General features: G+C 37.5%; 1 protein-coding gene and 1 long non-coding RNA gene across 19 annotated transcripts in view; one reads left to right on the forward strand and one right to left on the reverse strand.

The window, feature by feature from the left end:
- LOC139969384 (uncharacterized) overlaps positions 1-17,250 on the forward strand; it is a 99,624-nt gene extending 82,374 nt beyond the window's left edge. For 12 of the 18 annotated variants that reach the window (XM_071974280.1, XM_071974279.1, XM_071974285.1 and 9 more), the window contains 10 exons: positions 3,159-5,998; positions 6,369-6,443; positions 7,758-7,830; positions 8,194-8,833; positions 9,277-9,341; positions 9,495-9,566; positions 9,829-9,912; positions 10,374-10,433; positions 11,186-11,429; positions 11,604-17,250. In XM_071974280.1, the coding sequence (XP_071830381.1) occupies positions 9,847-9,912; positions 10,374-10,433; positions 11,186-11,429; positions 11,604-11,719 (486 nt within the window). In that variant the 5' untranslated portion in view covers positions 3,159-5,998; positions 6,369-6,443; positions 7,758-7,830; ... (2 more) ...; positions 9,495-9,566; positions 9,829-9,846 and the 3' untranslated portion in view covers positions 11,720-17,250. Of the gene's footprint in view, positions 1-2,126; positions 2,218-3,158; positions 5,999-6,351; positions 6,444-7,757; positions 7,831-8,193; positions 8,834-9,276; positions 9,342-9,494; positions 9,567-9,828; positions 9,913-10,373; positions 10,434-11,185; positions 11,430-11,603 lie in introns of all 18 variants that reach the window. The other 6 variants (XM_071974283.1, XM_071974287.1, XM_071974286.1 and 3 more) reach the window with 5 other exon arrangements.
- A 576-nt stretch (positions 17,251-17,826) lies between these two features.
- LOC139969386 (uncharacterized) lies at positions 17,827-25,911 on the reverse strand. Its single transcript, XR_011793711.1, has 5 exons — positions 25,704-25,911; positions 23,458-23,756; positions 22,692-22,819; positions 21,037-21,087; positions 17,827-20,221 (listed from the first exon to the last, which is right to left on the reverse strand). It is a non-coding gene; the product is annotated as an uncharacterized lncRNA (long non-coding RNA).
- Between the last annotated feature and the right edge of the window lie 549 nt (positions 25,912-26,460).

Here is a 26,460-nt window from a genome sequence, read left to right on the forward strand (position 1 = left end):
TTCAGAAACAAACTTTCACATGAGCGTGCACCATTGAGGTAAGCATCAGCCTCACATCTACAGTTTTGTTGGTAATGTTGGCACTTGCTTACATCATTGCTCTGTCCTCTGGTTGGCTTCCAGTTTTGAGGAAGCAGAATGACACTGTTAAGCAATTTAAAGTAGAACGATAGTGACAGAAAAAAAATCTCTCATTTTCATATATAATGTAGTTTATATGTTACCAAGCAACATATTTTTTTAATTTTCCAAATAGCACACCGGAAAGTTATAAAAAAGGGAATTAAAACATCGTTTTTTCGCCTCCGTAATTTAGGAATTTGCAAACACTGCAACGACCTTGAACAGCCCTCAGGTCAGTGAATGACGTCACTGTGATGATCTTTTCTGTTGTGCACTGTTCAGTACGGAGCTGTGCGTGCATTTCGTGTCAGCATAACTGTTATTTTCCGGCGTAATGTTCAAGACATAAATAGATAATGAATATCATAGTGTTTCTTGATTTCTTCACCACGTGTTTACAAGTTTTTTTTACGAAATTTGCGGCGATTTCGCAACGATTTCCCAATATCTGAAGAGGTAACTCGCAAGCTGACCCAAAGTAACGTAAATCTCAAGATCACGTTTTTGGCGGGTTTTATACAGAGTGATGTATGAATGTGCTCACTTACCAGTCAAACTGGCACAATAACAATAGTGATGATAGTCTCAAACGTAGATTAGTATAACATCCGAAAGAAAATCCAAAGTTCTAAACAAAGTAGATTCGCTTGTATGCACTAGGCCTACTGTAAAACATAAACGTTCCTTGTTCCGTGCGTCATTAAATCCAACAGAAAGGTTTCATTGAGCTTGAAATACAACCGCATTTGAACTCAATCGAGTTGTTAGTCTAGCTCGAACAATTTTCTCACTACATGCAATGCCTATTGCGTTTATTCACATGCATGCCTCGTGGTTTGGGCTTCAGGAGGAATCGTATTCTAGCCCAACTTCACGTAGGTCCGCAAACGGTACTTTCACACTGTGCAAACATAACTGACAGTGTGCGCTACCGTAAGTAATACTTACACGATGTTTTGTTTCGCTCGAGCATACACACATTTCCTATTCGTATTACATTTAAAGTGGTTTGGAGGGTATGAACACATCTCTGCCCCAAAAAACTCTGCCTAAGCGACGTCCATGCCCCAATTGAAATTTGCACGTGGATTCTCTCCTCACATAGTCATTAGGTTGTTCACGTCTGACATGTCTTCCAGTTCCAACACTTACTGTTGCATTTATCGGGATATATATAAATACTGCGGCATAAAATCATCAATCTTTCAAACTTTTATTACTTTAGTGACCTTGCCACACGCAAATTTCAATTGGGCCCAAGAATCATCTTCTGTGAAGTGGGCAGAACAAACTTTCACATTCTTGCCATGAGAAACTCCTGGTGCGATGAAGTCTTTCCTGGTTCTCCTCACAAATCTTATCCAGAGTTTCCGATATCTCTCACTACTTTTTCCGCTTGGAAAATTGAAAAAAACTTATTGTCGAGTCCACATTCGTTCTGTTGCATCCCCCTACAACGCAATTTCTTGGATTTTGCTAGTTGTTTACGTTGTTTGTCGAGTCCAATATAGAGTAGGTTGCAACTAAACTTACACACTAAGTGCACACTGCTGAAGTACACTACGCCGAGCTCACGTTGTTATCATCATAATGACGTCACATGTCACTGTAGATCACGTGATCATCATATCGCCTTTCGCGAAAAGCCCAATTTTTGTTTAAAAAATCAACGAGTTTAGGAATTTTTTTTAAGCCTTTCCCAACATCGGATTGACTTGAATTTTCACATGTGTAAAATGGAAACCAACTAGAAATACTCTTGAATAAAATCGTATTTTTTCGTCCATGGTGAAAAATCACTATCGTTCATCTTTAATCTGTTGCACATATTGCAGCATTGCGCTGGATATCTTTGTATGTGTAGTCCTGTGCTAATTGTCATTTTGAACAGTGCTAGTCAGATTCTGAGTTCCTAAGACCTCACTTAGTTGACTTTCCTTAAGAAGCAAAGCTTTTCTTCCTAACTCATTAGAATGACATCGTTCAATTATCTGTTTCCTTAGTTTACGATGAAGTTGATGCAAATCACAAGTCAATGTCAGCAATCATTAACAAGAATGAAGAGGATTTACTGTCTCTTGTAGCTTCCACTTGGTATGCCAATGGTTTCATAAATTCATGATGGTTGTGTTAAGAGAAATAATAAGTGGGTACTTTTCACAATCTTCACAAACATCTGTTACTGTCTCAAAGAGATCCTGTTATAAATGGTACAAGGCTCACACTGGCATTCTTTCTCCTTTATGTCCAAACCAATCATCGCTTCCTCAAAAGCGTTTCAATCATTTATTCAGCATACTGGATGTGAATATGGATGTATGTAAATCTGTGGTAGGACTAAGCTTGGAGGTCGTATCACGTATGCTACAGTAGTCCAGGAAATGTTAATGAGATAGAGTATGGTAGATTGTTAGAAAAGTTACATAGGAATAACACTGTAGGGTACTATAATGTTGCCTTGTATCATTAAACTCCAGTGCATTCACCTCCTGGAATCGATCACTTAGTGATGGGAGAATAATGGTCCTATTGTTCTTCTCAATGGAAAATACAAACATAGGATGCTAATGATAAACAGTCACATGTACAACACCTAATTTTAGACTTCCGTCTTAGATTCGTTGAAAATTGATGAGTGTGAAGTGTGAAGGAGATTCACTGCAAGTTCATGTGTTGAGTCCATCCTTGTGGCTATATTAAATCGAAAAAATAAGTGATAATTGACATAACTGACTGTTTTATTGATGTTTTCTCTTCCCTGTCTCCATGCTAGCAGCATACATCTTACTTCTAACTTCACTTACTATTCCACCCATTCATATAGTCACTGCACAACAGTTGGAACTGTTTTATGTTACACAGTGTCTAAGAATCCATTGTAACTTTCAGCTGTTAATGAACATTCTATAAACTATTTAGTGAGTAATATGGGTCATAATGACAACTTATTTAATACCATTTATTTTGTACAATGTAGTTTTGTTCCCAAATAATGTAAACAAAATAATTTAATTGATTAAACTTTTAACCATCAGCTGAATCTCTATTTGGACCGTGATGTGAGGCATCCAGACTTGGCATTCAGAGGTATTTCATCATCGTTTTAGTCAAGGTATGTAAGGTGGCTTATGGCAGTGTATCTGTCTTACTACAAAGTAATTTTAGGGTCACCATTACTGGACTCCTCCACTGGAAAGCTATGAACAATAACTACCTTGTAGTCTTTTCTCAAATTAACTACTCATATACATGTATAGTTCCTTTCAAGACCATTATTAATTTATCATCCTAACCTTTGCATTCATGAAGTGTGGGTGTGCGTATGTGACTCCCAGCTTGTAAACACGATATCTCAAGACAATAAGGTCAGACCAATTTCATATTTGTGGTTTATGAATACCACATTGCCTACAAAAAGCCTATTGTTTTTAGGTGGAGGCCTAAGGTAATTTAGGTTCACCTGGGGTCAAATTGTGAAAACCTTGTAATCACTATATCTCAAGAAATGGAAGGTGGAACTAAAGTCATATTTGGTGTAGAAATATCACATTGAGTACAAGAAGCCCATTGGTGTGGTGGAGTTCAAAGGTCATATGGGGTCACCAATATTCAAATTGTGAAAACCTTGTAAACACGATATCTCAAGAAGGGAAAGTTGGACAAATTTCATATTTCGGGTGTAGAAGAACCACATTGAGTATACAAGGCCTATTGTTTTTGTGGAGGTGAAAGGTCATTTTGGGTCACCATGGGTCAAATTGTTAAACCGTGTAAACACAGTATCTCAAGAACGTAAGCTTGGGCAGATCTCATATTTAACATTTATATGCACCATGTTGGTACAAAAAGCCAGTAGTTTTTGGTGGGTGTCAAAGGTCATTTAGGGTCACCAGGGGTCATATTTTGAAACCCTTTAAACACAATATTTCAAGAAGGGAACCTTGGGCAGACCTCATATTTGGTGTGTAGAAGTATTTAACACTGGAGAAAGAGATTCCAAGGCTAGTAGGCCTGGTACTAATAAAGCTGACATTAGACCAGTGAAATGTTTGGTCTATTGGATTGATGACCAACAAGTTAGCATTGTTGCAAAGTCTGCGGTGCAACTGGAAAAAGAAGAAGATTTGTTTGAAGGTACGACTTTAGAAGTCCGATTCCAGGACCGTAAATTTTACAGGGCGAAAATCTTGAAGATAAGTGGTAAGTGTAATTTAAGCTTTAGGCCCCCAGATTTAGTTGGGCTATCGATCATCTAGGCTCTGCCTATAGTATAGCCTATGAACGGATCCAAGATAAGCCTAGGCCTACACAAAAAAGTGTAGGAATAGGCCTATGTTGGGCCTAGGCCTACATCACATTAGCAAAGAATAAGCCAAAAACACTTGTTGGGTGTAGGCTAAACAGTAATGAATCAAATTTCAGAAAGTTGTAGGCTAGTCCTTTGGACAACTGGCCATGTAAAAAAGCCTTAAAATTGCACAATGGGCATAGGTTACTCTTTATTTTAGTGGAATATGTTTCCTCATATATTTCATTATTAATGACCTGTACATTATGATTTAATCCAGTTACAACCTGGATTGTTGATTTTCATGCAGTGCCAAGTCATGCCCCATTGTACATTGACAATAATGTGATTGACGTTGTATGAGATTTTAAATATCTTGAATTAACCTTCAGCAGCTGGCTTACTTGGAATACCCATGTGAATAATATGGCATCCAAAGCTAAACAGAGATTATATTGTATTCGTAGGCTCGCCGGCTTTGGCTTAGATTTTGATAAGCAGCTTTGGCTTTTTCAGACAATGATGTTGTCCTTCCTTGTGTATTGTGGCCCAGTTTGGTTATCATCCTGTTCTAAAGGACAATTAGACTACTTGAATAAATCCATCAAGTTCTATTCTACCATCACTTGATGATTTTATTGATCGTATCATATGTTAGTGTGCTTGATCCATAGTCGAGGATTCCGATCACCCTCTCTTTGATTTTTACATGAAACCACGTAGATTTTACACAATCCCATGTATGCGGACAGAACGGTTTAGGCGATCATTTTCCTAGAAGTATTAAAACTTTGAATTGTATGATATACACAGATAACTTTTTAAACCTATTTTTGAGATGCTATAGTCCATTTTATTATATTGTCATTTTATGATGAATATCAATAAATTTTACTTTACTTTACTTTTACAAAGAAATAGCCAAAAACACTTGTTGGGTATAAACAGTAATGAATCAAATTTCAGAAAATTGTAGGCTAGTCCTTTGGACAACTGGCCATGTATAAAAGCCTTAAAATTGCACAATGGGCATAGGTTACTCTTTATTTTAGTGGAATATGTTTCCTCATATATTTCTTTATTAATGACCTGTGCATTATGATTTAATTCAGTCACATCCTAATAATTTTATTCTTAATTCCATGAAGCCCTTGTCCCACAATAATCAATGTGTAATGTCTGCTGTAGATTTGCGCTGTCTGTGTTGTTAAGATGGGAGCGTGGCCTATCGCTAGAGTGTCCGGAGGAGGTGTCCCCTGACAAATCTTGTAAACAACTTGCAAGATTTTGCCCCAGTGATACATTGCTGTAGTATGCATCTACTGTAGGCTTTCAGTTTCTCTGATCAAAATCCATCATTGTTCAGTAAATTTTTGTGTCATTATTTCACTTTTAACTGCAATTGTCAATTAATGTTAAAAGTTTTTAGTAGTAAACGGTATACTGTATTACTGTATATATATAAATATATTACTTTTACTATAGATGATTTCAAATCAGTTAAATGCAGCCGTGATGAAGTGGCCCTAAACCTTGCAGTAGTAAGTGAAGAAATAGAACAAGGACAAGAAGAATATTCTGAAGAAGGTACTGTATGGCTATTTTTTTTATAACTACCACCACATTTCTGTACATTGTCAGTGCTACCGAAACTTGTGGGTTGACCAGAATGTATTTTGCATAAATCAAGACAAAATAAGCCTCATCTCATTTGCTATGGAATGGACTCTTTTTGTAATAGAATTTGTGTCCCAATTTTGTACATTGTTCTTTTCACATGTGCTGGATTTTTGATTGCTTAATTATTGAAGGTTTGATGCAAGAACAGATCACCCCTGAATATAAGTAGGGAGACTTACACATTTTCTTTTCCTTAATTTTGTTGAAAAATGTTCCATCATTCCCTATTTGTAAATATATTTAATTACTATCTGATACAGTATATCATATGTTGCAGCCACAGGTAAAGAGCCTCAAACCAACCATGAGCATTGTGATCCCAAAGTTGTATGCAGGAAAAAGAATAACACAGGTAATATTGCTCACTCAGATAATGTTGCAAAATTCTTGTTAATGCTTGGCAGTTTTCAATATTGGTTTACAAATTCTATGATGTTCCCAGGAAAAAGAACAATGAGAGACATGTATAATGTGTGACTATCGCTCAAAATAAATGTAGGATCAGGTAAATGAAATATATTAAGTGTACATATCTGTACTGTACACCTAATACACATACATATATCATAAATTATTTGAATGCGGATTGCAGTGTAGATCCTTTAATAATTTCATATTGGCTCATTTTTAACCTTTGGTTTTAATATGTAATGCAATAGGCTTAACAGGTTTTTAACGGTTTCATCATTATATAAGCAATCATGATACTGATATTGTTCAATAAGGTGAATTTTGTACCTTCTGGGTGCCTCAATTCTTTAAAATAAATGACATGCACGCTTCACTCCAGCTACACTGTTCATGCCTTTTCCTATTCTTAGAATAAGTGCTGTCTAGTTCACAAAGTTGCGAAAATATCCTTTTGGTTATTCTCCCGCCTCTAACCACTATTATTGCCTAAACATTAAATTTTCAGCTCCCAAAAAGAGAATTGGTGGTGAAACCCTAACGGAACCGGCCATGAAATGTTGATTTTCTAAAAAAAATAGTCGTGGAGCCCTTGGTTTTCAGCATCCTAAGCAAAATTGGGGCAGCATATGACTTTTTTTAAATTTCCTGCTAGTTATCAGTATATTGCAGTGTTTGCAATTTTTTTCTTTAAAAAAATGGTGATTTAAATCAAATAAGAGAGAATCTTTGGATTATATCATAACCTGCTTAAAGATAAAGTTAATACGGCTGCTAGGAAGGAATTTGAGAGGTTACTAAATAACATCCATAGAAATGAAGGACACCCACTCCATTGTGCAATAAACTCTGTGCAATAAGACAAACTACAATTTGAGGAATGCTGCAACAACTCCCAGATTCAGGATTGAACTTTATAGGAATTCTTTTGTTTATAGGGCGTCCATGTTCATACAGCATGGTGCTTTTAGAACCATTGTTGTGATGTGTTATGTCTAGTATTTACTATTTTATATCTTTATCATAATTTTATTTATTATTTATTTTCCTATTTATAAATTTTTAATGATTTATACTGGAAATAAAGAATTGAATTGAATAGAATTGAATAAATTAATTGAAATCATGATTTTTTATTATAATTAATATCATCATTTAAATCGAATTAATTTAAATTAGCCAACCCTGATGTATTGTTTGTCTTGTGCATATTTAATAGAAAATTATAACATAAAATTTTGTATTTTTTGTTTTTCAGAGCAGATAATGGCAAGGGCTGCTGCCCAAAGGGCAGTGTTTCGCAAAATGATGATGGACAAATGATGATGACGGTGAGTTAAGCTTCCAGTCAACTGATGATTATTTTGATACTGAATTTTGTTTTTTCATTCATTATTTGAAAAAATACACAATGATATTGCTATACAAAATAAAATTTGTATACAGTTTTGCTTTGCAGTTTGCTGATACTAAAATGATCCTGGGTTGTTGGTGAAGGATTGTTATTTTTGGGAACGTCAAGGGCCCTTTTTGGCCCTTATGTCAAATAAGGCCTACCTCTGTCAAAAAAAAAAATACTAGCAATGCTATGTTTGTTGTTGCAAACTTCTACAACATGAGAATGTTTAGTGCTATCACCCCTATGTTTTTGAATTTGCACTCTACATAGTTCAATACTTTATTTATATTCAAAGGTCACAACTTCCAAAAGGGTGCACATCTGCAACCAACATCAATAGCCAAGGAACCAGTTCTGCAACAACAACCAGCTCCTAGACCTTCCCCAAAACAACCAGCCATTCTACCTTACTCCCAAGAACCAGTTGCTCCACTTGCCGCACAAAAGTCAGTTCCTCAACCTTCCACACCAGAACCAGCTACTCCACTTGCCTCACAACATTCAGTTCCACAACCTATCTCACAGCAACCAGCTCCTGGACCTTCCACACCAGAACCAGCTACTCCACTTGCCTCACAACATTCAGTTCCTCAACCTATCTCACAGCAACCAGCTCCTGGACCTTCCACACAAGAACGAGCTGCTCCATATGCCTCACAACCATCTTTTTATCAACTTCAACAACCTCTGCAGCAGCCAATTGAGCAATACAGACCACTGGCAGAAGAAGTTTCAATGGCAATGAATTTAGACAGTATTGAACAGTATTATGACTCTGGCTGGGGTGATACAGGCATGCAGAATGATGGCCTTGCACAAGAGAATGTCATGCTAAAACAGAGACTACACGAACAGGAGAAACATATTAAGTTCTTGGAAAGCAAGGTTAATTCACTTGAGACTGTTATAAGAGAGTCAACCTGTTAAGTGTTGTGGTAAGTTGACCCATTTACTACATCATTACTACAGCATATAATACATGTCATGTATTACGCGTAGAACGTTCTTGCCATATCAACCTAGTGTTATTAGTGCTTCAGTTTCCTTCGCTTGATATCATTCTCAATGTCCTTGTTCTGTGGATGAGCCTAATTAAAGTGACCATTAATACTGCAAAATTTTGTAAGCTGGACAAAAGTAGGGGCCAAGTTTGGCGGGGGGGGGGGGGCCGACAGTTAAATGCTCAAATGAACCCGCGTCCTTTTTTTTTACCCAGTGCAAACACTATTTACCAAAAAATACCAAAATAAGCTCATGCATGTGTCACTTAGTTTGCAGATATGGCCTACCTACCAAATGTCAATTCAACTACAACAGTATGGTGATAACTTAATTTTGCATGGTCTTGAATAAACTTTATTATCTTTTTTATCTGTAGATGTCTCTATACAAGATGTTGGACTTTTAAAGCGACTTGCTGGTGTCTTGGAAGCGAATGTCAAGGTGAATATATTTGTAAACTAGATTCAGAGTTACAGTGGCTTGCTGTGTGCCCCAGTCACAAGGAAATTACATGGCTAGCCAGTGCTCACATATAAATTCCTGCTAAGTTGAGCACAGTTAAAAAAAATACCGTTACTTATCTCATATTTACAGAAGTCAAGCCAGGAACAACAATCCACACGTTACCATGACAGCACCAATGATGTATTGCAGCTGGAATATTGTGTAAGTTTTCTTCAGCCTTGTATATCATCATCGTGGTCTCCCTAGACATTGGCAGAAGTTCCATTGATACTGAGAGGCCAATCAAGCCTGCCTGACACATGATTCTTGGAGGAATTTCAACTTTTCTTGGGAGGGGAATTTCAGGTTTTCTTGAGAGTGGGGATATTTTTCTTGTTGAAAATAATATTACAATGTTAGGTTCTGATCAAGTACTCTCAATACCCTATGTGACCTAAAGATGATATTTTATATCTTTATATAGGATCCTGGACACTCTTCTATGGATATTGAAAGGAATACATCTTGTTCAACTGTCTCCTCCTTTGATGAGGGAATGTTATTTGAAGTGAGTAAAATTTTATATACATAATAATAAAGCGAAATTTTATATCAGGAATACCAATAACATGCTTAGAGTACTAAACAAAAACATTCTCTAAACAACATGCAAATAAGTCCAGACTGCCTGGTCTGATCAAGTTGAAACTTGGTTTGTGTGTGTTCCTCACAATGTGTACAGGGACCCTGTTGTTTAAGGAGGGGTCACATGCAGGTCAACAGAGGTCAAATATTGAAGACCTGGTAAACACTCCACATCACGCCTGGTACTATCCAGCTGAAACTTGGTGTATATGTTTCTCCCATTAAGTACAGGAACCCTAGTGATTTTGGTGGAGTGGACCACCACCTGCACATTCCTGTGCCCTTCATACCATTGTTCGCTCCACATTCCCTTCCTCATGTATTTGAATCAAGGATGATTCCTTTTGGCTTTCTGGTTTACATATTACTTTATTAAATCTTTAGGATCCTGGATCCAATACATCCTGTTCCACTGTCTCCGATGATGAAGAAATGTCACCTGAAGTGAGTCAAATTTTCTTTTTAAAGCTTCTGGCATATCCCAGGCCCCCTCAGAAGCCACTGTAAGCGCTTCTGATTGTAGTAATTGCATTATTTTTTTAATTTTCCAATGATATTTGGATGGATGGGGGTAATTGAAAGTTGCAAAAAAATTAATACAGATTCAATTAGGCTGTGTTTGTTGTTCATTTACTATGATCGTCAGTTGAGAGCCATGTTTGTTTAGCAACACATGGTTCCTGCAGTCCAGAACAGTCATAGAATTTTGTGAAAACTGAACTTATTCAGGCCTGTAACATCTGTTTTTTAGCAGAAATCAATTTTTGTCTCATACAAGCTGATGTATCAGTATTTTTTCTCCAGTTTTGATTTAGGGCATGTTTACTTCAATCGCAAAGCTTTGTGGTAGCATACTTTCACGTTGATCACTGGGAAAAATATCAGCCTGGTGTATTTTGTCACAATGTTGTTGTACGAGCACCAGTTCTTACACCCCACTATAGCCTTCATTATTGGAAAGTATGAATACTCATGTGATAAAACATGGGATATTATTAAATACAATTACCATACTGTATTAGCTTTACTTACTGATTACTCTCATTTTTAGCTGAAACTAGTATGAGCTTATTTTATACCAGGACACAAAACTTTGGAAAAGTCATGGAATAGGTACAGGAACCCTGCAACATTGTAATGCCCTCCCTTAAAAAATATCCACATTTATTGCAAATTTTCTTTCTCTTTCCCTGCAGCTGACAACGATAGAGCTGGTGAAGGGTTCCAGTTGCCGGATTACAAGAGAGCAACTAGACCAGGTCATCATGACAACTGTTGGGAGGAAACCGGAAGTTATGGTGAGAAGACTTCTTGAGACGGTTTTCTCAAGAAAGGAGCTTCTTGAAGGATGTGCCTTTGGTAGGCAGCAAAAGAATGCTAAAACCAAATCTGGGTTAAAGAGCATCCCCTTGAATAAAGAGAAGTTGGCTGCTATCAGAAGTATTTAATACTTTCCTTTCGACTTTCATAGTGATGTAAAATATTGGAGCTGCATACTATGTATTTATTTTTTGGGAATGCTTGGTACAGAATAACAATTGTTGAAAATGATATCAATTAACTTTAATTGTGCTAATTCTTACTGTGTATTTTGCATTTTTGTTTTACTTGCAGAATTTGTCTTGCGCAGGATCCGCAAGAGCGGTAAAGAGTCCATCAGCCAATCACAGTTCCGTCGGGTGGTTAACTGCAAGTGTGCAGAATTGAGAGCAAAACATACCACCAAATGAATCTTTCTATACGTCCATAAACCTAAAACATTACTACGTCCATTTTATCTAAATAAAGAAATAAAGATGCCTGTTATTTAATGATACTCTTTTTTTCTTTCTTGTGCAGTGTTAACAATTCCATACGGTTTGTGCTAGCTGGGTATAATGTGTGTAGTGTGTTTGTGCAGTGTTAACAATTCCATACGGTTTGTGCTAGCTGGGTATAATGTGTGTAGTGTGTTTGTGCAGTGTGAACAATTCCATGCGGTTTGTGCTAGCTGGGTATAATGTGTGGAGTGTGTTTGTGCAGTGTTAACAATTCCATGCGGTTTGTGCTAGCTGGGTATAATGTGTGTAGTGTGTTTGTGCAGTGTTAACAATTCCATACGGTTTGTGCTAGCTGGGTATAATGTGTGTAGTGTGTTTGTGCAGTGTGAACAATTCCATGCGGTTTGTGCTAGCTGGGTATAATGTGTGTAGTGTGTTTGTGCAGTGTTAACAATTCCATGCGGTTTGTGCTAGCTGGGTATAATGTGTGGAGTGTGTTTGTGCAGTGTTAACAATTCCATACGGTTTGTGCTAGCTGGGTATAATGTGTGGAGTGTGTTTGTGCAGTGTTAACAATTCCATGCGGTTTGTGCTAGCTGGGTATAATGTGTGTAGTGTGTTTGTGCAGTGTTAACAATTCCATGCGGTTTGTGCTAGCTGGGTATAATGTGTGGAGTGTGTTTGTGCAGTGTTAACAATTCCATACGGTTTGTGCTAGCTGGGTATAATGTGTGGAGTGTGTTTGTGCAGTGTTAACAATTCCATACGGTTTGTGCTAGCTGGGTATAATGTGTGTAGTGTGTTTGTGCAGTGTTAACAATTCCATGCGGTTTGTGCTAGCTGGGCATTATGTGTGGAGTGTGTTTGTGCAGTGTTAACAATTCCATACGGTTTGTGCTAGCTGGGTATGTGTGGAGTAAAGTCTATCAGCAGTTGTCTGATGTTCATCTGGAAAAAACAGACCAGGATGGTGTGGTAGTCTGAAAAGATTCCAAAACAATTAGGCCTGACTTTATAGGATGATGTAGTGGTCTGAAATATAGATCTGGAAAAAACAGACGGATGATATACGTAGTAGTCTGAAATTCATCTGAAAAGGTTCCAAAACAGGCCTAACCATACTTTGGTCTGACTATAGATCTGGAAAAACAGACAAGGTTGATGTAGTAGTCTGAAATTCATCTGAAAAGGTTCCAAAACAGGCTTAACTATTATTTAGTCTGTTTTGATGTCTGAAATTTTCCAGACTAATTGCAGATCTTTGTAGTCTGAAACTAGTCTGAAAAGGTTCCAATACCGGCCTAACTTGATTTGAAACTGTAGTTTTCAGATTAATTTGATCTGGAATTCATCTGAATTAAGTCTGTATTATAGCAGCGTACAAGGTTTCAGACAATTTACAGCTGATAGTTTCAGACCAAAATTTCCAGTAGGGAAGAAATGATGGAAAACGAAACACTCAGTGTGCTGTACCAAGTGTTTGAATCAATGTGTCTTGGTAAGTGAAACCAAAGATAATCTCTTTTTATCTTTGGTGAAACACTCAGCATTTGCTCATTATAAGGTATACAGGAGGTAAGCCTATAGGAGGCCAGGCCCTAAGTAAAGATGGTACACGAAACACTCAGTGTGCTGTACCAAGTGTTTGAATCACTGTGTCTATGATGTGGTAAGTGAAACACCCTGGATGGAATTCCAAGTGTTTTAATCAGTGTCTTGGTAAGTGAAACCAAAGATAATCTCTTTTTATCTTTGGTGAAACACTCAGCATTTGCTCATTATAAGGTATACAGGAGGTTGGCCTATAGGAGGCCAGGCCCTAGGTAAAGATGGTACACGAAACACTCAGTGTGCTGTACCAAGTGTTTGAATCACTGTGTCTGTGATGTGGTAAGTGAAACACCCTGCATGGAATTCCAAGTGTTTGAATCACTGTGTCCTTGTAAGTGAAACCAAAGATAATCTCTTTTTATCTTTGGTGAAACACTCAGCATTTGCTCATTATAAGGTATACAGGAGGTTGGCCTATAGGTGGCCAGGCCCTAGGTAAAGATGGTACACGAAACACTCAGTGTGCTGTACCAAGTGTTTGAATCACTGTGTCTGTGATGTGGTAAGTGAAACACCCTGCATGGAATTCCAAGTGTTTTAATCACTGTGTCTTGGTAAGTGAAACCAAAGATAATCTCTTTTTATCTTTGGTGAAACACTCAGCATTTGCTCATTATAAGGTATACAGGAGGTTGGCCTATAGGTGGCCAGGCCCTAGGTAAAGATGGTACACGAAACACTCAGTGTGCTGTACCAAGTGTTTGAATCACTGTGTCTGTGATGTGGTAAGTGAAACACCCTGCATGGAATTCCAAGTGTTTGAATCACTGTGTCCTTGTAAGTGAAAACCTCAAAAGGCAATACCAAGTTTTGTTGTCGAAACACTTTTAATCTAGCCTCAACTAGCTGTGTTGTCAAAACACCTTGAAACTAACCTCAGTGAAACCCTCAGAATGCAATACCAAGTTTTGTTGTCGAAACACCTTGAATCTAGCCTCAACTAGCTGTGTTGTTGAAACACCTTGAAACTAACCTCAGTGAAACCCTCAGAATGCAATACCAAGTTTTGTTGTCGAAACACCTTGAATCTAGCCTCAACTAGCTGTGTTGTCGAAACACCTTGAAACTAACCTCAGTGAAACCCTCAGAATGCAATACCAAGTCATCATTCATTCGCCTCCCATGCTCCATTCATCTCCCATTCTTATTTCCTCAAAGTGCCCCATTAATCTACCATACCCACTTCATCTAACACACCATTCACATACCTCCATTCTTTCACCCACTAACCCCACCCACCTTTTGCCATCGGCTGGTCTTCCAAATATACTTCTAACCATTTAGTCAGTCCAACCTTAATAACAATTTTTACTCACTCTATTGCACTTCAACACACCCAGCCTTTACTTTAGTTTGACATAAGTTTCTAAAAGAAACATGCTAAACTTTTTTCCCCCATAGACACCAAATAGGGCTTACCTATTAACCAAATCAAATGTTATTAAAGTCTATTATATTTCCACTCTATTCTATTGACACTATTGTTTTTCTTTACTTCTTTTCCAGACGCTTTGTGGAGGTTGATCTGACAGATTTACATACAGAAGGACGGCTAACGTGTGAACATAGAGAGAGACAAATGGACCAACAGACAAATAAACAGATAAACAGTAACAATGTTATGTCCCCTCTTCACCAACTTTGTCGGCAAATAGATAATAAGTGCTTTGCATAAGGACATAATACAGATGCATTGACCAGGAATCAAACTAGGAACTTTTGCTGTGTGGCTTTGCTAAAAACTTTTAAAAAGAAGATTACTAATAACTTTGTGTAGGGTTGAGTTAACTTACTTTCCTTGCTCCAATGCAACCATGCCTGTTCCCTGTGAAAGGCACATAAAAACTTCTGTGTACCAGGAAACACTGCATACAGTGCTTTTTATTCTTGTTCGGAATAGTCAAGCATGAAGAACTTGGGGTTCCATTCAAGGTTCCATGTTTTGATGATGTCAAGGGCCTCTGTTATCGCAACAGTTGTTTCATCCTCTGTGATGAATTCAGCCACAGGACTATAACCAACATTGGTCCTCACAACTACCAAGAGAAGGGCCATAACATATTTTGTGGTCTTGTTGCTGGCTGGTCTGATGGATGAACAGGAAGGTAGTGCTTTCTCCGGTGTCGTAGCTGTCATCATCCCTATCATCTGTTTCTTGGACAAAGCCTTATGTTTTGGGCTTTCTATGGATCTGCACATCTGAGATAGCTGTTTTGGCTTGTCTGAGTCCGGTGAAGAAAAAACAATCTCGGTTGTCTCCACTTTGCCAACTTTCACTTTAGTTGGTCAAATTGTGCAAACCTTGTAACACGATATCTCAATATTGGAAGCTTGGACAGATCTCATACTCGGTTGAAGGTGTATAACATTGAGTAAAAGAAGCCTATTGATATGGTGGAGGTCAAATGTCATTTGGGGGAAGCAGGTAAAATTGTGAAAGTCTTGTAAACATGATATTGCAAGGAGGAAACCTTGGACAGATTTCATATTTGGTTTGGTCAAAGGTCATTTGAAGTCAACAAACACCAAACATTTACTTCACTCCCCTCTTACCTGTCTGTATACTAACCTACCTTCCTTAACATAATATTGCAAGAAAAGCTTGGACATATCGCATATTTGGTATGTAATTTAACACATTGAGTACAAAAAGCCTATGGTTGTGGGCGGAGGTCAATGGTCGTTTGAGTTCACCAGGGGTCAAATTGTCAAATTTTACAGAAGATTTCAACAAGGACAGGTGTCATATTTAGTATGTTATGTGTCTAACATTTAGTACAAGAAGTCTGTTGTTGAGGTCAATGGTCATTTCAGGACAGCCTGTGTTATTGTGAATTTATTGTTTGTCACATCACACTGCTTTCCACTGTATTACTAATATCAAGTATGTTGTACACCCCCACAATACATTGTGTCAGATTCATAAAGAAAACTGCTCATGTTACATCATCAAAACCATGATGCATTTTTGCATTCTGGTTTTCATGTAGGAGCCATGGCTACTATTTTTCCCTTCTGTACAGCACTGGTTATTAATGTTGTTTACTGGGTGGGATGAACCGGATTGAACCTTATTGTGTAGTTCTTTGGGTCGGACAATTTTTCGATCCAAATCTCCTGGAAAACAAGAACCATGGGTTGTATATAATGTATTTCATTCTACAAAAATAATGTAAGAAAATATGCCAAGTGAACAGAGAATAACTAATATTTCATATGACCAAGTGCATTTTGATCTCTGTTAGCATGTACAATTTTTATTTTACAAATGTCACAATGTGATTTGATCCTTTACAACACTTCTACCAGCCTAGATCAGTTTTTTGAATATGTGGCCTGATGCTTGTTCATCTGGGCAATATAAACAGAGCCTCGTCTTCCTTCACGATTAGATATTATGCAGCTCTACAAGAGAAAGCATGACATGTTTGTCCATGGATGTTGGGTCTGAAGTGGGTACCAGTGAGAAGGAAAGAAGGGAGGTGCCTCTGGCCATTAGAGACAATTGTGGTTTTTTTTAAGACCCTATGGTGAAGCTTAAGTAAACTTATCATTCATAAGCCCCTATGGTGAAGCTTTAGTAAGCTTATTTCCAAGGTATGGTTTTGAGGCAATCCTGGGAGAGGGAACACAGGGTTACCTCCCCCCACCATCCCCTTTGGGAAATTTGTATTTCTAGTTGTGTATTTGAAAATGTTCTCAAGGTCTGGGAAACAGTGGGAGAAGACCTTATAGAGAGCACCTGTCCCCACCCCCAGATTCCCGTCAGTGGGTTTATTTGTACTTCTTGTGTGCCAGAAAAAAAAACTTCACATGGTAATGTATATTATGATTCTTGCATTGTATGTGTAACAAAGAAATATAAAATAAAGAAGATCTGTATGTTAGAAGTTCCTACACTCTTTGTCCTTCCTGAAGCGGGCAATGTTTTTGATCCTTGGTTTTCCAAGTTTTCTGGACTGAGCTGCTGCCATTTTCTTTAGACCTAACGTACACACTCTGCCAAGGTTTTCTTGCCAATCAAAAGCACCTGGTAATGAGCTTTAACAACATCTACTCACAGTTTTCTTGTTTAAAAAGGAGGGCACTGTCTTATGTGTTGTTGAAAAATACCAAATGTTGACCAATTGTACATAAATGTTGTTACATTCTTGTATCAAGTTAATTGTAAATTAAGAAACCTTTCGTACTGGAATTGCACTTCCAAGTGTATGGTGACCATAGATGAACAAAAAAAGTTATAATCACACATTCACCGACAAAACTCTTGTAATAAATATCAGGATATTCCTTGATTGCTTTGCCAAATTGCCAATCAAAATTTCTATCATGGGAATTATAGCAATTATAGCAACTGTCACATCATTACATGCACAAATAGTCAAATTCTTCTTGGAGTGGCTTAATGTTATCTGTTGGTGGACTTGAACCACCTGCTGAATAAATTCTGCATCACCTGAACAGACTTTTATTATGGCCAAACAAATTACAAGAAGAAATAAGTTTCTTGGATGACAGTTCACTGGTACCTTGAATACTGAAATTAGCTTCTACCAGACCTCTAATCTTTTGGTCTCTAAGCCTAACGTAGTGCCTATCTGAACGTATTTATTGTTATTATTAGTTTAGTTTAGTAAGAAAAAGAAGAGCCTAAGGGCACAATGGTTCCTTGCTTGTAAGGAATATTTACAAGGGAGCAGCACCGTCCTTAAATCGTTATGTGGTCCATGTACACACACACACAATATTATTTCCAAAAATATCACAAATCAACCGTTGGTTTTTTGAGAACCTGTTGAGGACCAGGTGACTGATATGAGCAAGAGTTGGCTTTTTTTTACAGAACTCACAGAATCATCCTAACTGTACTTATTAAGAATTTTAACAAAAGCAAACAAACCTTGATCTCTAATAACTTCACACATTAACGTTGCAGAGGAGTCAACTTATGGACAATTTAGACAATTTAGATTGGAATATGGTCACGAAAAATTCAATTAATCAACTTGAAAGAAACCAAAACAGGTCACTGGAGGTCACCCAAATGCAGGTCGACTATTGGATTACAATAGCATAACTCCCAACCTTGATGGACATTTTGTTCTCAAGTTATTGCAAAAATACTAGTTTGTGACCCCTAATTGACCTTTTTTGACCTTGGATAACATAACGGTTATTTTGGAAAATGTGCCCCGACTACATTCACAACTTGTCCCAATATAGCAACCATGTCAGACCTTGTGACTGGAAGTTGTTGCAAATATAAGCATAAGTTGGCAGTTTTTTGCACATAAGCATCCTTGAATGACCTTGGATGACCTGTTGGTTTTTATCAAAAATGATCCCCTTGATGATGTGAAATCTGTCCTTAATTTTGTATGTGCTCCAATGTGCACACATCATGTTATTGCTAATTAGAAATCAGAACCAACCTTTGGCCCCTAATAACTTGAGGCCGGAGTTGGTTTCCTCTATAGAGCACAAAGAGCTCTATCAAATATTGACCAACTTTTTTTGTTTTGCCCCGTATCTCCAAAAATGAACATATTTTTCAAGATTTGACTTTTGACCTCAAGGTCAGATGTAGTTTGACACGCTGATTCGAAGAAGCAACAAGACAAGTATCCACCATCCTATCTGTACTTATTTAAAACACACTTGACCTCTGATAACTTTGCACACGAAGGTCACACAGGGGTCAACCATGGACCATATTGATCGGAAGGTACCTTTGAGATCCGATTATGGCCACAAAAATTCAAATAACCCAAAGAAACTGATAAAGGTCACTGGAGGTCAAAGGTCACCTAGATGCGGGTCGACTCCTGGATTACAATAATGTAACTCCCAACCTTGACGGACATTTTGTTCTCAAGTTACTGCAAAATACTAGTTTTTGACCCCTGATTGACCTTTTTTGACCTTAGATCACATGAACGTTATGTTTTGAAATGATCCCTTACCCCATTCACAACTACTCCCAAAATATCAACCATGTCGGACCCTGTCAATGGGAGTTATTGCTTGTTTAAATATTTTGGTTTTTGGCCTCTAACCTTTGGTGACCTTCACAGGCCCCAAAAATATAGGGCACATCTACTCAATGTGGTACTCATATACACCAAATATTAGATTGGTGCAAGCTTCCCTACTTGAGGTACCGTGTTTACAAGCCAGGCGTCACACACACACCACACACATACGCCATCATGAATGCAAAGGTTACGATTAACATCGAAATAAAAAATTGACAACTTATGTGGATCACTTTGTTGAACCCTTAAATTGATTAGCTTTACTGAATATGGCTGAGTCACAGAAAAGACAGTGGTCAAGGTGGCTTAACATATTTGTCTTCTTATATAAACATAGATAGTTCTTCACACCATGACACTAATAGTAGAAAATCTGCCTAACAACATGCTGGCCATGCCTACACACATCAGGACTAAAATGTTCATTTTTATTTTGCAAAGCCTTGTAATGTTTTAACAGCATTTAAACGTGTTATATACACATATACATACACACATATATACCAAAATATGGTATGCATGAATCACAGATGAAAGAAAATTGTTATATCTAATCTTAACCTGGATGGAGCATATTTAAAAAGGTTGTTTCTCCAGGTTCAACCATATGGAAAGATATTTACAAATCAATGTTACTGGGAACCTGACATGAGTTTCTGTGTTGTGTTGCAGGATGAAAACCTGGGTCAGTCATATTTTAAGAACAAAAAAAGACTACCTTGCATGGGTTCCTTCTTGCCTGGGATCATCTTGTTCATACTCATTCAAGCTTTCTTGTAATGCCTGTTCCAGTGCCGAATCAGGATCATCCAGGAATTCAACAGGCCTGTATTTTGATCAAATTATTTGTTATAATATCATCATTCTTAAACATCTGAACTTATAGGGAAGTACAAAAGCCTATAATCTTCAGATACAAAATATGTGTGACAGAGTACATGCAAAGCAATACTAATCAATTAAAAGTGATACACTCCAAAGGCAAAACCGTGATATAAAATTACAATTTGTATTGATCACTTAGGGTATACTTGTATCATAGCATCAATTGCTTAAGTTGCCTATACAAGGTTTTAATCATAAAGTAACCGAAAAGATTAATAACTAATAAAATAAAACAAGTAAAATAAAATAAATGAAATGAAACAGAACTTAAAGAAGTAAAATAAAATAACATCAAATAAATTAACTGACGGTTCAGCGTTCCCTAAGTCAGTTCTACATTAGAGAGAAAGTATTGGCATAATATGTTTCAACACTTGAGGTCAATGTTTGCAAACAAAGTGTCCAGACAAAGAATGTGCCCTGCATATTTTCTTTTATTATGAACTGGGAACTATTAAGTGGTGACCAATTCATAAAGTATTGACACTGGTGTCAATGACAACAGTTTACTTCCAAACAAAATATGAGGGAAAATAAATCCACTCATTCCATGACTAAAACTGCATGCTTACAAAATTTACATACATGGCCACCAGGGTAATATTTTTCAAACTTCAATGTCAATGAAAACTTGCAACATGTTTGAAGTGGCTCTGAACATAATTAGTCAAGGCAGTAGCCTTTTTTTGTTCTGGGAGAGAATTAATGACAAGTCTCATCATAATTCTTTGCAAATTAAAGTACCAATCCACTTACACAAAGTCAGTTGCAATAAATGGGAGCTGATGCACCTGATCCATGCTTTCACTAAAGAGAAGAGAGGAAAACAGAGAAAAGCACATTTTAATGTCACCCACTGAATGATGAAAGGTAGTTAAATTGCACTTATTGGCCAAATCAGGCACACTTCAATTGTTGTATCATGAGCAGCTATGTTTTAAAGTTAAATAGCACATAATTCCAAGGAGCTTTGTGACATGATTTGCTATCTTGCACATCTTATCACAAACAATGATAACTCGAAACTCAAAAAGCCCAGTCATGATTGAAATTACAACCTTTCACCTCTACCAAAAACATTAGAGCTCCTACACTGATTGTGATATACCACCTAGATACTAAGCATGAGATTATTCCAAGCACCTTCATGAGATACTGTGCAAACAAAGGTTGACCTCCATTGACCACTGGCGAGCTCCACCAAATACAATGGGATTTTTGCTCTCCGTAAGGTACATCCACACATTAAGAATGAGATCTATGCATGTTTCCTTCTTGTGGTATTTTGATTACAAGCTGGTGTCACACACATATGGCTGCTTCATTTGCTTCTGGTGCAGAATCAAAACTAATCCACTAGCTGGTATGGTTTAATTCCTAAATTCATAATTGACCTGTCCATGTGTATTTTTATTGCCATGACATGTCTACAATGGTCAAAAACTGATTTACCCCCCCCCCCCTCCCCCTCTCATTTCTTAGGAAACAATTACTTCCTCTATTCCTCAATCCAGTCTACTTGATATTTCTATTAAAATGTGCCATATCTCCCCTTGACATACTTTAACAACAAACTGGAATATTCAACCATGCAATCTCCATGGTATGCTTAGTTCAATTCACCTACATAACAAACAAAAACTAACAAACAAAATTAACACAATGAAATGGCAGAAGTCTCATTCTTTAGTTCCTTTAATCCCCCATTCTTAATGCTCAATGCATCTCCACCATTGACATGTATGTATCTGCCCCCTCCCCCACCACCCATTTAGATCCACCTGGACCATGGTGAAGAAGTTCTTGCAAACACAAAGGTACCTGGAAGCACATTTATTTAAATAAACAATTTAAAGTATGTAGTGTGGTAGTGAGTAATCACATACATTTTCATTGTTTTGCTGATTAGCAGCTGAAGCATGATTGACCAACATGTTTTCTGTAGGTTACAAAAAAGCGGTTTTGAAGTTGACTTGTTAAGACACATTGATTGTTTCATGAGCAATGTCTGTCTTACTTACAACAGTTGGAAGGTCTTCATTGTCCAAACTAAAATCATGAGGTGGGCTGTTTAATTCAAGTGTTGTTCAAACACAAACAGAAACAAAATTCTTATTATATAGGGAGTCACAACACACACAATCACATGCAACTACACATTGCATGAAGCAAACGTTATAACAATTACCATGATATAAGTATATAATAACATTCGATTAGAGTAGCCATATCCCAAAACTTATCAAATATGATCAGAAACAAAATAAATGGTGCCCAGTAAAATGATAAAGCCAAACAATTACCTGTTTAGCATGAATTAAATGATGAGAAAACAAAGAGGAAATTACACAACCATGCTTGATCAATGCACTGAATTGAAAGATGAAATCTTAAATTGACCACTAACAAACCTTTGTCTTATGGAATCTGAGGCTGATTGACCACAAAGAGCTACATGGGACCTAAGCTGTGTCTGTGGAATGTTTCTCTCACACGATTTGCACTGCTCCTTTAGCTCTACTGAAACATTTTTCACATACTGAAAGTGAGAAGACAAAAAAATATATATGAAGAAAGATAGTGTCTTTACAGAGAAATCAGAAATGATGAGGGGTATTTAACAAGTGGCCAATGAAATTTTCTGGTTCCGTAACAAAGATTAAATGTCTTAAACTATCATATGCAAAGCTTAAAATAATGACATAGATAACTGAGTCGATATAATTTAGACACGGTTGATTTAATTTCTGTTTTCCCCCTCCCATATGGCCTCACAAGTGGATGAGAAAGACTTAACCACCCCCCCCCCCCATGCTTCCCCAACTATGTGTTGTTCATGCCTAATTTTAACAAGGCTGTGTGATTCATTTTCTATGTAAGAGAGTTCACGGCAAAAGGTGGAATGCATACACAATGTTTTCAGTTTTAGACGTATTAGACTCAAAGACTAAGTCCATTCATGTTGGGCAGCTGTTTGATCCATCTGGCAAGAATAGTATGGGAGAAAAAGGGCACATAGGAACATCAGAATTATTATGATTTTGGTGACATTCCTATGTAAGAGTTGCCCACACACACAAGAAAGTACCTATCAGCTATTGGACAGAAATTATCTAATTTTCCGAACCATTATCCTAAGTTATGTGTATTTATCAACCCTTTGTAAACGTAACAAACCTTCAATCGGATCAGGCTGAGTTTAGACTGGATTGGGCGCACGTATATCCTTGCAGATCGGGCTGCTTCTCGTAAGGAAGCTATCCCGTATCAGTCTGATGGCAACGTGATGATGTGAGGGCCATGTTGCTCCCAGAACACTTCAAGTTGCCGAAACACCCGCTTTAAGAAGTTTGAGATCATGCTGAACAAGTGTTTCTTTTACCTCTTCTGGGGATGAATATGCATCCATCGTAATTTTGTTTCCACCAAGTCCTGCATCTTGTAGGACCTTTCTTTGTATGGAATGGTGATGGGGACTGCAAGAAAGACAAAAATGTGTTTTGTTATGTTTTCCGTTGACCTAGTTGTGAGAGTGTACTTGAGGTTTGTTTCTCAAGAAAAACAAGTTTGCATCTGCTGGACCAAGCAATTTGAAGATTTCCACAAATAATTCAGTTGTCTGCCGGACAACCTCAAATGCGATTTCGGTTGTCCGAAAGAAGTTTTAGTCGTCTCGGGCGATATGACGACCATGAAATTTCTGCCCTGCCTAAGCCTATCACATGTTAGGTCTTTGTGTAGGCAAAATCTGTATACAATTTTCTTGTGGAATATCAAGGGATGCAAACTACTAGGCATGAAATTTGATGCCCTGTGGCTTTCCAGTGTAACAATTTCATTTAAGCCTACTAAGATGGTTTAAGTATTTTCGTGAACACAGAGATGAGCAATTTAAAAAGTCAGACATGCTCATCAGCAAGAGATTGAATGGAATTTATTAATGATGGCAGCAGGAAACAATCAAGAGCCTACCTTCAAATTATGTTGCCTGTAGGCCTATAATCAGTGTGATGACGAGTGAGGCTATACTAAGAGTCTTTGGTCTTGTCTAGACTCTTAGCCTAGTTTTGTTGGTTGCCAATATAACGGTAGCCCTAATTTAGTTGTAAGTTAATCGTAACTAGCCTATAGGGCCTAGGCGTTACTAGGCTAGGTCAAGTTGTCAACTAACCTTTGAACAGGGCTAGGCTACATAGTATTAGTAGCATGATGGGCTCAAAATTGACACACTTAAGGATTTGATTAACAATGTCTATTCAAAGAAAAATTCAAATCACCAAACTGTATGCATTTTTCATATCCCTCAGAAATGTAATGATCTCAAAGTATTTGTTGTTCTGTGCATACGCAACATACAATTGAGTGGAATTTGACGACAAAATGTCTGCTGTGTCAAGTTCTTTCATACCCTTAAATTGACACATTTGTCGATAAGCTAACTGTAGTGAAGACCTAGGTATACATCCATTGACTTTGGATGCTGTTTGCTATGCTTTGCGCCTCTAAGCTCAGGTCCCAGAGAGTAGTGGTACTATCATATTGAGGCAATTTTGGTTATTTTTACGGAGTAACATTTCCAAATGCAAAAGAATGAACGTGTAAAACTGGGAGGAGGTTGTTATCAAAGCTTAAAATTACACACAATTCGATCAGCATATACCTGCAATGGATTCAAACTCGTGAAATATGTGACTCTGCTTGAGTGCAAAAATTTTAGGTTGTTTAGGTGTACTATATCATTGCTGGTAGTAGTAGTACTAGTAGTAGTAATAGTACTAATACTAGTTGAAGGTGCGTCAATGATAACGCCTTTAGCTTTACTATTATTACAAGACTATGGTTTCAGTCTCCGTTTCACATCATATTAGTAAAAACAAAGTGGCTATTCTTACGACTAGTCGTAACAATAATTCCCTTTTGCGCATGCGCAACGTTGCTATTTTTACGACTAGGCGTACTATTTTTACGACCAGGAGTAACAATAATTTCTGGTTAGGGTTAGGGTTGGATTGAGGGTTAGAGTTAGGGTTACCCCTACAACATGCGCAGTTGCTTTATTTACTTTGAATTCGCATGAATTCGCCGATGTAGTAAGAATTGTTTTTAAATAGTTGTTTCGACTAGTCGTAAGAATAGCCACGGCCTAGTAAAAAATGGACATATCATATTTAAAATATAATAGTGATACAGATTATAGTGGTACACAGCCCTGTTCAAGGGCAATTATACTCGGCCTAGGCTTTAGGCCTTCGGCAACCATTAGCCTAGGCCTAAGTTACGCAGTAGGCGTATTTCTGTTAGGTATCTGCCTATGATGAAGTACTGTAACGTAACTTCTCTTGGCTTCATACAATGGTACATCGACTATCCTTTCACGAGAAGTTTAAACATTTACACAGATTATCTCCAAACTGAATGCATACCGGTTCCAATCAAATCTTTGAATTCCTTGAACACCTCAACTTTCCTTCTTTTATTTCGAAATAACCAAAATCTTAGGATGTTGCCGCCTCATCTGCTTTGCGCGACTCTGTGTCCGCTTCGTGGACGATATTATTAATGATAATGACTGCCACTATACTATTGACCAATTAGGAGTTCCGGTTTGTATGACAAATGCGTATTTGCTCGGTAAGGAGAGAAACTTGAAAAAGGATTGGCTGAAACTTCTACCTGAACGAGGTCGACATGTCAGATTGTATTCCCTTCGTTGTTATATTCAACAAAGAAATCAACAATGACAAGTTAAATACAAAAATTTGCAGTACATGTTCGGACATTAAATGGTGTGAAGACTCGCGCACAAAGAAACGTCTCATGCCGGTATTCTGACCTAGTTTCGAATGAGGTGTAACAGAAGTGTTAGACACCACCATCGGTCCCAGAAAATACACACACAGCTTGCTACCGTCGGTAATTAGACACTAGTGTACAGTCAATTCATACAGCTTCGGTCAATACCTACAACACAGTGAACATAGCAGCGACAAGAAAAACACTTCACTTGCAAGCAACGGAAAGTTAAATTTTTCAGAGCGCGGCACGCGGTTTGGGGCGAGTCTTCAATGCTTTTAAAATGCAAAGTTGTTCGCCTTAACTTTTCGTTTGGGAATTAAGGACTTGTGAGTATTGACGGTATTGGCGGTCTTTATGTGGCAGTGTTAATAATAATAATAAAAT

This window comes from Apostichopus japonicus, chromosome 7, assembly GCF_037975245.1.
Source record: "Apostichopus japonicus isolate 1M-3 chromosome 7, ASM3797524v1, whole genome shotgun sequence".
Lineage (NCBI taxonomy): Eukaryota > Metazoa > Echinodermata > Holothuroidea > Aspidochirotida > Stichopodidae > Apostichopus > Apostichopus japonicus.